General features: G+C 38.9%; 1 protein-coding gene across 2 annotated transcripts in view; it reads left to right on the plus strand.

The window, feature by feature from the left end:
• The first annotated feature begins 3,234 nt into the window (after nt 1-3,234).
• Nucleotides 3,235-13,381, plus strand: part of RTTN (rotatin) — a 93,080-nt gene continuing 82,933 nt past the window's right edge. Inside the window, exons 1-8 of one of the 2 annotated variants that reach the window (XM_075705293.1) lie at nt 3,235-3,265; nt 4,034-4,221; nt 4,813-5,011; nt 6,782-6,871; nt 7,952-8,030; nt 9,427-9,541; nt 10,066-10,216; nt 11,132-11,297. In XM_075705293.1, the coding sequence (XP_075561408.1) occupies nt 3,235-3,265; nt 4,034-4,221; nt 4,813-5,011; nt 6,782-6,871; nt 7,952-8,030; nt 9,427-9,541; nt 10,066-10,216; nt 11,132-11,297 (1,019 nt within the window). Of the gene's footprint in view, nt 3,266-4,033; nt 4,222-4,812; nt 5,012-6,781; nt 6,899-7,951; nt 8,031-9,426; nt 9,542-10,065; nt 10,217-11,131; nt 11,298-13,381 lie in introns of both variants that reach the window. The other variant, XM_075705295.1, reaches the window with a different exon arrangement.

Consider the following 13,381-nt stretch of genomic DNA (forward strand, 5'->3'; position numbering starts at 1 on the left):
TTTATTGATGGTAAAAAACAACCTGAACTTGGAAAGCATAATGGTAGCAACCTGAACCAGGAAAATGCAACGACAGGCAACATGGGTTCTAATTGAAATACTTATAAGAGGAAAGGAAGAAGAAGAGGAAGAGGAGAGAGAGAAAGGGAGATACCACCACCCTTGGATCCCGCGATCTCGATGGTAAATGCGGCAATCCTCTGGTGGTGGGCACGCTTCTCGTGGAGTGCAGGGCCTCCGGCTGTGGCAGCAGTGCTGGCACTGGGTGGGAGAAGCAGATCCGGAGCAGCAGCAGTAGCGTGGAGTCCCCGCTTCTAGTCTCCTCCCCTTGAGGACTTACATGGTTCTTGTTCCAGAACGTTCTTCATCTTCTGCACAGGTGCCATTGTGGGGCGTGGTCGTGAGGGGTCTTTTGGGTGTTCGTGAGCCCCCTCCTCAAATCAACTCTGTATGATCATATGTGGTTAGTTGTAAGGCACAGCAGAAGGCAGAACTTCGCATCCTCACCTGTGGTTTAGTGGTGCTATGCAGACCCTAATTTGTCACTATGGAGACCTTAACTTGTCTCACCACAGTGTTTGAGACATTAACTCTTTCAGTCTCTCACAGCACTTCCACCAGCTCCCTCAGTACCCTTGGATGGATCCCATCTGGCCCCACAGACTTGTGTGTGTCTAAGAGCTGTAGCAGGTTGCTGACCATTTCCCCTTGGATTATGGGGGCTTCATTCTGCTCCCCGTCCCTGTCTTCCAGCTCAGGGGGCTGGGTACCCTGAGAACAACTGGTCTGACTATTAAAGACGGAAGCAAAGAAGGCATTAAGTACCTCAGCCTTTTCCTCATTCCTTGTCACTATGTTTCCCCCCGCATCCAAGAAAGGATGGAGATTCTCCTTAGCCCCGTTTTGTTGCTAACGTATTTATAGAAACATTTTCTATTGTCTTTGATGGCAGTAGCCAGATTAAGTTCTAGTTGGGCCTTCGCCCTTTTAATTTTCTTCCCACATAACCTCACAACATCCTTGTAGTCTTCCTGAGTTGCCTGCCCCTTCTTCCAAAGACCATAAACGCTCCTTTTTTTTCCTGAGTTCCAGACAAAGCTCTCTTTCAGCCAGGCTGGTCTTCTTCCCCGCCAGCTCGTCTTTTGGCACATGAGGACGGCCTGATCCTGCACCTTTAAGATTTCCTTCTGGAAGAATGGAGGACATTAATGTGAATTTACTGTAAAAGAATAGCACAGTGATGGAGACCAGGATGGAAAAAGAATTGGACATAAACTGAGAGTATAGTGACATACATCCCTTTGTAGATCATTTGCATATACTGCACTGCACTTTTCGTTTTTGTTGGTGCTGATAAGATGTACTCTCTTATGCAATACATGACATAAAAAAGAAACCGTGATTATTACAGGGCTGTCTTCCCTCATGCATCTGCAGTTACCTGTAAAAACTTCATGAGCATGTACACACAACAATGTCCACCACTTGTCCACCTATCATCTATTTATTTTTTCCAATTACAATGGTAAGCACAACCTTCCAAAAATAAGATCAGCCCTCTGGTCAGACAACCTATGATGTACTATGCGTCTTTACTATGCTTTTAAAAAACTCTGCTTTGCAAAATTGCTTTGCGTTATAAACAAAGCAATGTAATTCTGGAGTCTAGGTTACATAAAAAAGAAAACCCAAACCCCCTCATGATTCACCTCCTACTTCACCCCCTCATTCATTTGCTTTACAAGTCAGCAAGAGCTATTTCCAGAGTGCCACCAGACACATCAAAGAAACATTAGCAAATGTTCAGTTACTAATATAAACATAAATAATTTTCTGGCTTGCAAATCGGGGCCATGTGGGTACTAAAGGATGAAGAAACACACCCTTTCCTTTTCAATTTCACATCTGGACTCAGACAACAACAAAAAAAAAACCTGGTCTTTGCAGAAGTCTATGTTGCAAATATGCATCGCAGAATGATGGCAGAACTTAAGATATGAAAAGCCATCATCCTACAGGTACATGCAGAGCTCATACTCAAGCTACAAGCAGAATACTGAGGTGCCAGCTCCCTTCCAGGCACAGAACAGCAATTGCTATTGAAATGCTTACTGTTATGAATGGTGCTAGACAGGTAGTCCATTTAGTTCTGGTAGACTAATCCTCAGGACCACCACTGCATTACCCAGGTACGGCATGCTGAGCCGGAAGGCTGGGAATACGCAGATTTTTAAATGGTATGGCTGGGTTTCTGCATTGCACAGAACACTGATGGAAAGGCCTTGTGCTTCTAGGGCATGGGTAATTAACACCAAGCTGGAAAAAGCACACCAGTAACTGCATGTATCCCCCACCTGAAGCTCCTCCCGATTACTCTGAAGGATGCAACCACGTGTCTGCTTCCACTGAGTTTTTTTATTCTCTCAGGTGCGGTTACTGAAATGCAAACCCGTTCGTAACCGCTCGTTTTCTATCTGAACAGCATTGCTGTAAATTTTTGAAATTTTGCAATGACTTCTAAGTTACTCATTCGCTTCAGTAAGCTTCCCCCCCTCCCTCCTACCCCCAGAATCGTCTGGAGAAGCCTGAGGAAAACAGATACCGAGGATATCTACTTCTGCCAAGAAAACATGACCAAACCCGACGGCGCTTCTCCTCACATCAGGATCCCACAAAACCCCCCCGGCGGCGCGGGAAGGCCGGGCCCGTCACCGCTTCGCCACCGCCGAGGAGAGGACCTGGGCGGCGCTGGGCCCTGGGCCTCCCTTGCTGCCCGCACCGGGAAGCGGCTCCAGTCCACAGTTCCCTGGGAAGAGGACGACAACAGCATCCGTGCCAGCACCAGCCGGCTTATCGCTCTCAGCCCGGGCCGGGGGGGTCGCGGCCGGGTGAAGTCCCCCCGCACCCGCCCAGCCCCGGCGGGCGCCGCGCCCCGCAAAGCCGCCCCGCCCCGCCCCGCCCCGCCCGTCGGCTCCCGTAGCGGGGCGGGAGAGCTCGGCGCGGGGCTGCATGGGAGATGTAGTTGCTTGTGCTGCCGCGGGGGGGAAGAAGCCTCCCAGCGTGCCTGGCGCGCAGCGACGGGCGGCCGGGGAAGCGGCCGGCCCCTTGGCGGGGAGGGGCGCGGACTACGTTTCCCAAGGTGCACCGCGGCCGCCGTTGGCCAGGCCAGGCGGGGCGGGCTGGCGGGCGGCGGAACCGGCGCGGCGGTTGAATGCTGGCGGGGAGAAGGGCGCGATGGAGTTGTCATCGCTCGTCAGGAAGCTGGGTAAAGCCTCCCTCTCCCTCCCCGGGCGAGGGGCGCCGCGGCTGTCCCGGCCGCTCCGCGGGGCTGTGTGCAGGGGGGCGGCGAGGGGCCTGCCCCGCCGCCCGCGTACAGCGCTGCGGGGGCTTCACCTGCCACACGGGCCCGTCGGTCGCGTGCGGAGCCCGGCTGCTGGCCTGGGAGGGAGGGAGCGGGGGGCTCCTTGCTTCTTCGGCACTTGCGGAGCGCGGCAGTCCCTGCCCGGCCGCCGCTTCCACGCAGCCGCCCCCCGGGCCCCTCAGCTGTTTTCCGCATTCTGCTTTTCCACTCGACTCCCCGCTGCAGACGGGGAGGGGGCAGTGCCACACGGTGATGCTTCCGTGGGGAATGCCGAAGGCTTTCCCCTTCACATCCCGTGCCTTTCGATTCAATAGGTTTGGGTAGATTCTTGTCCGATTCGCAAGGCCAAGGCAGCTTTCGGTATCTACAATATATTGTCGTAGAGGTTTTAAAAGTTTAAGTTGTGTGCTTCAAGAAGAAGGACATCCTCATGTTTTACATTTGGCACCGTCTTATATTAGTGTATTCTTTAATATTTCAGACTCTTACACCATGCAAACGTACTTGATTAGCTTACTGCTGGTGACTGCAATATTTGTCGTCTTGGCAAGCATAATACTGACAGCATAAAAGCTACCTTTTTTCACAAATCTCTGACAGCACTCTGGTTGTCCAAATAAGAATTATGTCGGATGATTTTATGTCTTTTTTTAATCCCCTTTTTTTGGGCAGGTCACGAACTGGCAGAGATAAGAGAACGATCTCTGAAGACTATTCTGTTTAAATTAGATCATAACTTGATTTCATATGCCAATCTGGTCTATGAAAAATTGCTTTTCCTTAATCTTTTGGAGTGGTTCAATTTTCCAGTTGTACCAATGAAAGAGGAAGTACTGAATTTTGTGAACAATTTGATCAAGGTATGCCATACTAACATTTATTTGTATATAAACTATATGTCTTTAGTGTGCTAAAGCTAAATAAAACTGGATATTACTTGTAGCTCCATGTAATGAGATTTTAGAGTGTTTTACAAAGACATGAATAATAAAGCTGTATGTGTGGACAGAAATGAAAACAATTTGAGTGACTTGCAGTTGGTCATAGGGATAGCAGAAAAAAAATATTTTCTGGGTTCTGCTTTAGTTCCTCTGCTTCTTCAGTTTCTCATTTAGTGTTTAATTTCTTCTTTGGGACATGATTTGCAGCTAAGCACTTGCACTGTTCCTGAAAAGTGAAGATTTGAACAATGGTGCAACTTAGTTTAAAAAAGTTGAGAAAACGTTGCAGACATTTCAGAGATCTTGTTATACATTCTTATGTTTTAATTGCTAAACAGCAGCTATGCAGAGGAAAAAAAAAACATTCCTTGAAACTGATGGATGGTCTAAACAAAGGTGAAATCTAACTTAAGTTTTGATTACGACTCTTTCCTTTCCTCCCCTTCCCTCAAGGTCAAGTGACCTTGAGACTCTTTAGGCTAACTTTGTCAGTTATTTGTCCTAATGTAGCATCCACCTGCTGCCCAGAAAATGATTGGAATTGGTGCAGTGGAATTCTTCTCTCAGCTTCGCCCCAATGTGGATCCAAACTTGCAGGCTATAATTGATGGGATTGTGGATGGACTGTTCTTCCTTCCTTCTGGACTTCCTCCTAGTTCTCTATCAGTATGTTATCAAACTCGGTCTCAGCCTTCAGTAGATCAACCAGGTAAATTGCATATTTTGAAGTGTGATTTATTTAAATGAAAATAAAGTAAATGAAAAGCTTCTAGGCTATGAAAAGATGAGGTTTTTGGGCATAGTAGGCGAATTATTCCTGAGAGATCAGTGAAGTGGATGGTAAGCAGATTCTGCTAGACAAAGTGTGATCTTAGCTAAACCATATAGTGCCATGCCTGTAATGGAATTCTCTGCAAAAGAGCAACCTGTTGTTTGTAATCTGACCTTCTCTGTCCGTTTCTCTGGTATGTAATATTTGTTTGCTATAATGTAAAAAGAGCATGACACAGGACATGAACTTCCAAAGACTGCTTTCTGGCAGCAAGTGTAGCAACTTTGAATAGATCTGTAATTAAGCTAGTATGCTTTGCTACTTTTCTTTGCATAGTAGACTTTAACTCTGAGAGCAATTACAATCTTAAAGGAAGCAGTAAGTGATCCTAGTGGAATGATTTTTAAAACTACATTAGTGTTGTGTGCACTGTCTGCTTAGTTTTGGGTATTTGTCATATGAAAATATGTAAACTTTGTTTAAAATTTCCTATTATGTGTGAAGCGCTTCAGATATGTGTGAAGTGCTATTACTTCTGTTATCTAGCTTATTTTCTACCTGTTACAATGATTTATAGTGCCTCTTAGATGTAGTCAAGAAGCAAACCCATATGATTCTCCTTCTGCCTTAAAAATTTTAGCACAAAGCACAGAGCAGAAAATTAAGTACTGTGGAAGTCCTCCTGGTTCTTGTGGGAAAGAGACTGCTGTTATGCTGCAGGGTGCAGTAATGGTCACAGCTCTGTCACTCATAGTGTGCAATCTCGGAGATAAAAGTAATTTTCCTGTGGTTTCTGCAGCCTGTCTAATGCTTGGAGTTTTAGTTCGCTAGAACTATGTGGTGGCTGTTGATTGATTTTTTTTGGCCCCTGCCCATGTAAGGGTTTAGCTAGACTTTTACCTAAGATTGCCACTGTATGGGAAATAATATAATAATCTTTTACATCTGCACTCTTAAACTATACCTTTTTGAAATTACCCAATTAAGTATTGTACGTAATTCCTACTTATGCTGTAAAATGCATACATGTGTGGATTAAATCATCTTAGTGCTTAGGAACAGGAATGTTTTATTTTTCTTTCTATTTCAACGTCAGTTACTGGGAAAAATTGTAAACTAATAATCTGGGCAATATCTAGTTTGATCCTTTGAACCAAATATTGTGTTCTGGAGAGATTGCTTTCAATGATACATACCTTTTGTATATTGTGTTATACAATTTGTATATTAATTCATGTATTTAATAATATACGTATTATATATAGGAGGGACAGCTTTTCAGCTGACCTGAAAAGACAGCATTTTTGGTAGAAAAAAGTTTTAAATAGTTAGTTTAAGAAGTTAATTTTATTACTGTATAGGTAGATGAGGAAAACATTTTTATTGGCTGTCAGTTCTCCATCAGGAAATACATTTTGTGTAATTGTTTTTACTATTGCTTGCATGGTATGCAAGGTAGTGTAAGAAAATGGAAAAACACTTCACAGTTGCAGAATATGATTGTAAAAAATAGACATCAACACACTCTTTTTACCCCACTTTCCTGAACATCTGAGACTATTTTAAATCAGTTTCCTTAATAGGCTAAAACTCAAAGGCAAAAGGGAGGCAGTTCAGGAAAAGCACGAAGATAAACTGAGTTTTGCTTCTGATTGTTTTTTTTCTTTTTAGTGTACATTTTTTAAACTTACCCTTTATTTGTTTTAGTTCTACCTCAAGAGGAATTATTCACAGGATATTTTTGTCAAGGTAGAAGTCATCTGCCGCAGCTAGAAATACCTCCCAAAAGAACAGTTGGTATGTATAGGTATAAGAGGAGAATATGTTAATTTCAGAAAGTGCTTAGACTTGTAATTTAGATTAAATTCCATTACAGATATTATTATTGGCTATTCTTTTTCCTGTTGTTACTCTGTGAAATCTAGCATCACAGAAACTGCAATTATAATGCTTATAAAAACGACATTCATCTTAATAGGTCTTTTTCTTTTCTAGTAAATCATCACTATAACTATTTGGAATGTGTAAAGTGTGTTAAAACATGCTGTAACTTTAAAAATTATTTAAATTGCTCATGCTTCTCAGATGATTTGTGTTCCATAAACAGAAGTGACTGTTTAAGTACCTTTTTATTTCAACCGAACTTAAGGTCTGAAGTACCTTTCTACTTTTCAGAAAACTAGATTAGGTGCTTTAGAAATATTTACCTTGTATCTAAATGAAAACCAGTGTTATGCTTTTATTTATTGTCAGTAAAATGATATGAAATGTTTCACTGATAAATACAGACCAACGTTATTTTGGAAAGTCTTTGCCTGTACCAATATACTGGTAGCAGTTCACATGAGAGTTATCATATTTAACATACAATACAGTGCTGAGAACTAGATTTTAAAGTATGTCTTTACAGAGTTACTGTGCATAAATCACCCAATTACTTTTTTAGCAGTGTGTCAGCTATCTTTAGAGTTGCACAATAATTATATTGATACAAGCAAAGACTTTCCAAAATATATATGGTCTGTGTTTGTAGCCTAGAAAGAGTACTGAAGAATATTTGTAGGGGATCAAAATTATAGTTTGATTGAAAGCATGATGTGGGGGATCAAGTACTCTTCCAGTAATGCTGTGGTTTCGATTTTCTAAAACTTACTTCAATAAAGGTATTTTGGTTTGATTTGAGATGACCTTAGTATTCTTTTGGTATTGTTAAAAACTTTCATTAGAAGCGCTTGAGTTTGCGTGAGTCTATATTTAGTAAAAGGTAGTTCTATTTCAGATAGTGTATAGTTCATAAGTTTTTGACTTTGCCATGGAAATATACGGTGTAATACTTCTACAAAATATACTCCAAAATATCTGTTCTCTTCTTTTCAGTGAAATGCTTGAGATTTTCCACATTTCCTTGGCTAACTCTGACTTCAACAGATAGACATGTTCTTTCATCAAATGAAAGGTACAGTAATAGAAACTTTACAGTTTGCTTGTAGTTTTTACTTTTCCTGAGTAAGAGTGGTTCTAAATTTCTGTCCTGCATCATTAGACTGTTCCTGTAAATAACCTAATGAGTTAATTTTTGATAAATGATCATAAAAGCTGTGCTGAGGTTGGGCAGAGCTGATAAACAGTGAGTTGTAATAGCATTGGTTTTCTGTTAATGTTGCGCTCCATTCTTTGTGTTTAATGCAGAGTACATTTGTTTTTGTTCATGACACTTCAGTCTGTCGTCTAAATTTGTCAAATGGATCAAAGATTTCATTCATTTAATTTTAGAACAAGCTGGAATAAAATAATTATTTACCCTCACACCCACTTGGCAGAGAAAGCCATACTTTCAGTAGTAGCTTAACTAGGTTTAGGCCAATAAGTTTAGGTACAATGCCTTATCCAGGCATTGAGTCATTCAGATCATCTTTCTACAGTGATTTTTTTCATTTATTTGTTTGTTTTTAACTTTCATTTAGAAAAACAGTGTTTGAAGTAGCCCAAGGAAAAGTTCTGTAGTTGGGATTCCATATGAGTTGACACAGAGCTGTGGTAGATTTCTAGCATAGTCAGCGAGGCAGTATCATGGACTGGACTATTTAACAAGTCTACTCTAACTGTAAGCTTTCTTGTAATAGGTTTTTGGGTTTTTTTCCTTTCGAGAGATCTCTGAAGCTGGAAAACCTCTTTAATATTTAATTTCCTTTATGCCTGAGTCTAGAAAACGAACATAGATCCTTAAAACTGGACATGTTTGGTTTTTTGGTTGGGTTTTGTTTTTTTTTTTTTTTTTTTTTTTGGTAAACAGTGCTTTCTGAAACAATAAAAATAGGGGGGGCAAAAAAAGGTGAAATACAGTACCCAAAAGTCTCTTATTATTTACTAGCATACATGTTAGAGAATAGCTAATAAATTTCTTCCTTTATGTAACTACCCATATATGTAATTCAAGTGCTTTTAAGTTATACGTGAACCTTTGTAATGAAAAAAACTTTCTTATTGGTAAGAGTTAAATTACTTGCTGTAGACCACTGAAATAATCACTAGCCTCATGGGTAATTTCCAGTCTTTCTTAATCGTAATTTCAAATTCAGAATCAATAAAGTTATTTCTCTTCTGGGAAGTTAATTTTACATGTCATTTGATAACAGCTGGAACTGAGTTTGTTATTATGTACAGAATTAGCATAGCTAAGGAGTAATTCAAGTTTAAAAATTGTATGGCAATAAAATTACAGCATTTTTTTCTTTAGATTCTTTAGTGTTGTGATTATAACTTTTTTGTAAAGTCTTATTCAAGCTAATGATTACTGGTTGGTTTTTTTTTTTTTGTTTTAATACATATTTAAATATGAACTGCACTTTTAGCTCTTTGAGAAGTGACAACCAAAGTTTAATTTGGAATACATGTGAGCTGCTTCAGGATGTGATTATGCAAGATTTTCCTGCTGAGATCTTCCTTCAAAGGCCAAAGATTGTACAGGCAAGAATTCACATAAAGTTTAAGGTTTTTTGTGGTATGGTGTAAGTTGTGCCAAGTAAGAATTGATGTAAATGATACAATTTGTTTCTAAACAAAATAGCTAAACAAAAGTTCCGTTATGTAAACTCTAGGTGCATAGGAAAGCAGACATTAGCTATATATTGTATTTAGGAAGTTATTTGGTTGTAATAATGTATATTGCTAATCAGTAATGAAGTGTATTGTGAAGTAATACTTTGTTTCTTCTGGATAAGATAAAATTGTGTCACTGTCATGTGCACACCTTCTAATGGACTCCCGTAATAAAAGTAGTGACTTTATTGGAAATACAATGTAGAACTCAGCTTTTTCCTTAGGACTGATAGTCTTCATTCAGTAAGAAAACAGTAGTTAAGCCTATTTATTCTTTGCTGTGATTTTTAAACACTTAGAAACATCTGTGAAGTATATTTAGTGCAAGACATGGTTGTTCATGAAAGTGCATTAATGTTCAGCTACCAGTGTTGATGGTTTTCTGTTTGCAGAGCCTTTTGTCTCTGCTAAACCTGGCTTTTGGAGGAGATGGAAGACATCGGTTAGCTTTGCAGGCTGTGTCGTGCCTGCAACAGTTGTGCATCTTCTTGAGAAGCAGACTTAACTTTCACAGAGATCCAAATTTTTCTTCCACAGAGCAAGGTAGGTATTTTTAAATATTTGAAATACTGTTGTGTTTTTACTACTGGTAAGGTTGTCTAAAGTGAATTTAAAAAAAAAAAAAAAAAAGCCAACCCACAGCTTTATAGCAAGTGTAATCTTGTGAAACTGTTTTGCCTAATGATGGTGTTCAGTACTATTCATGTTAGTATTTTTGGAGTACTTGCTTTATTTTAAAATACTTACGCATTTTTACAATTTGCTGTGATTCTCCACTCATCAACTTTTCCCAGTATCCAACTGTTTGTATGTCAGCAGGAGACAGATGTTTAACTAAACCTAAATGAAATCTGTAAAATAAAAGTGGGCAGAGTTTCAGAAAAGTTTTCAAGCTATTAGTGCTTAACAACTTAGTTACTAATTGCATAAGCTATGATAACTTTCTTTTTTTATTCTGATGGCTTAAATTAGTTTAATCATTGTTTTGGATTTTACAGTCATTAGGGCTATACCACAATGTTCTTAATGCTTAAATTTTGTAGATTTAGTAGCGTAGATTAGTTATAATGATCTTCCTGTTTCCATTTGGTCAGCTGAATTTAATAAACTTTGTTTCTGTAAAGTGGTAGTCTGGTTCTCTTCATAAGATTGCCATTATATTTGGTGTCTTAATAAATGATATTGGCTGTTTCTTTGATAATTCAATTATAACATCAGCAAATCCAATAGCCTCATATTTTTAAAACTCTGATTCAACTGTAATTTTCAGTGGTTTTGCCTTGGAATTGAGTTTCCAGACTCCACTACTTGCCAGTGATAGGTTGTCCTAGCTCACCAATATTTACCTGGTGTTTTCCATATCCCACCTTAGTTACTTTTACTGTTACTTCACTATGTAGTATCTTTCAGAATAATGGATGCCACTAATGGAAGATACATGATTTGTGTTATCTAAAGGCACAGCTTCCCAGAATTCATCTATATCTTATTGTCAAGAAGCAAGAGTTCCTTCTCATTCTCAGAATCCATCACCTGGAAGTAGTAGCCCTCGGCCATCTGTGATTGGACGGACAGTTCAGCGTCCTAGAGGAGATGGTCAAGACTGGGATGCAGCATCTTCCAGGTGAATAAAATAGGAAATTACTTATACTTCAATTAAAAAAAATATTAATATAGGATTATATCATCAGCTCCTTGTCAGTGTGTGGGATGATCTGAGAGTTTTGTTAACCTGTGAAAATTCAAACCATGTTTATTAATTAACCAGTTAGTTCTTTAAGTGGTGTTCAGCATACATAAAATCAGTTTTACCTGCCATATTCTGTACCCAACCAACATTTTTAACAAAATCTCTTAGTATCAATTGTTATTGCCTGTGCATGTATTTGTAAGATGCAGAAAAGCATTCAGACTGTTGCTGTGAAGTCGGGGATTTTTCTTCTTCTTCAGTAGATGACTGTGTAAGTTCTTATAAGTTGAATGGCCATCCCGTAGGTAACAGTGTACAGTATTTTCAAAAATGCTATGCTATATAAAGATTTCCATTAAAGTCTTTAAACTTTGTTGTTAAATCTGACTACAAATTTCAATTGTATGTCATCTAAAAATTCAACTCTAATATGAAATTATGAATTGTCTGTATATCCTCAAAATGTTGAGGTGGTTGTTCGTGTGTGGTTTTGTTACTTGTCTCAACACAACAGACTTAAAGCTGCTGCTCAAGAACCAATGTCTTCTAGTATGTGGGAATTGAAAAGTTCATGTGAATCCTTACTGTGTGCTTGTTGGTAGTTCTTTTGAGTGTCTATGGTGTATTGGCTTAGTGATTGAGTAATTCCTAGGTATTCAAATAGACTGTGATATTACAGATGAGAATAACTCATGTAGTTAATTGTAAATGCATCTTGAGAGTCATTATATTAAAAGGTTATTTTTACTCCTCTAATATATTCATTTTTTATTATGTAACTAATATGGCACTGTAAATGAACTCCAGGCTTTATGCATTCTAGGACCTGACCATTTTCCCCAGTTGAACAGTTAACAGTTTAATAGTAGCTAGTGTGTGTTGTGCAAGAGATAAGGATGGCCTGGCTATCAGTGTAGTAAGGAAGTCTACATAAGAGTAAGCACCAGTGAAGGCCATGATGAGACATCTACAAACCAGGGAGTGGTAATTTATTAAAAGTATGTGGCCCCATATTGTGAGCTGTTCATGATGGTACACTTTTATCTTCTTGCATCCTGTGTGCTGCAGTAGAGCTTCTCACTGCCCATGAATCCCATTTCTTATGAAGATATAATTTAGCCCAGAGACTGCATAAAGAGAAAAAAAGATGTTGAATAGGAAATATGATATAGGGAAATGACTGTAGTGTTGCTCCGACATTGCTGATTTTGATATGGAAGAGCTGCTTTTAGTGAATCTTGTCTTTTTTGACATAATTGTGATATAAATTATTTGTTTATTGCCATTCTATATGTAACTCTTCTTTTTCCTTGTTCTTAAATCTTGAGACTCTTCAATCTATCTGTTTGTCTGTTTCAAATTCTGCCTGGAAACTTAACCTTTCCTCTTCTGAATTGTTTTTATGATTGATAACTCTCCTTCCTTACCCTCTGGTAAGTGCAATCAGAACCACTACGTATTGGTGAACTCTTCTATTTTGCTTATAGTCTTTGATCAACCTCTTAAAATCAGTTGGCTCTTAAATTCTTAATTGCTATTCTTTAGACATCTTTTACATTTAGTTAGATAATATGATGTAACACAGTTATGTCACAATTCAGTTTGTTCAGCCTGTTTAATAATAAAAAAAGCAACCAAACAAAAAACAACTATAGAAGTCATACAGATTTTTAAAGCAATTGAAGATTGCTAAAAGTTGTTTAGGTAAGAAAACACATTAAAAAACATTTGTTCTGAGTGGTATTAATTATAGTGCTGCCAGTAGAATTACATGCTTTTTTTTGCATCTTTTGAAAGTGGTTGGAAAATAATAGAATTATGAACTCTATATATAGTTTGTAATTTTAAATAATAAAATACATAATATAATGACTATATTTATGTTTTGTAATATATATTTTGTTGCACTTAAGGCTTTCTTGGACAAGGGAATATTTTCTGTTTTACAGTGGACAAAGAAGATCTACAGGCTTAAATATAGGGCACGCTTACTTAATTTTCCTTCCAAAGATTCTTGT

The sequence above is a fragment of the Pelecanus crispus genome, chromosome 2 (assembly GCF_030463565.1).
Source record: "Pelecanus crispus isolate bPelCri1 chromosome 2, bPelCri1.pri, whole genome shotgun sequence".
In the NCBI taxonomy this organism is placed as follows: Eukaryota; Metazoa; Chordata; class Aves; order Pelecaniformes; family Pelecanidae; genus Pelecanus; species Pelecanus crispus.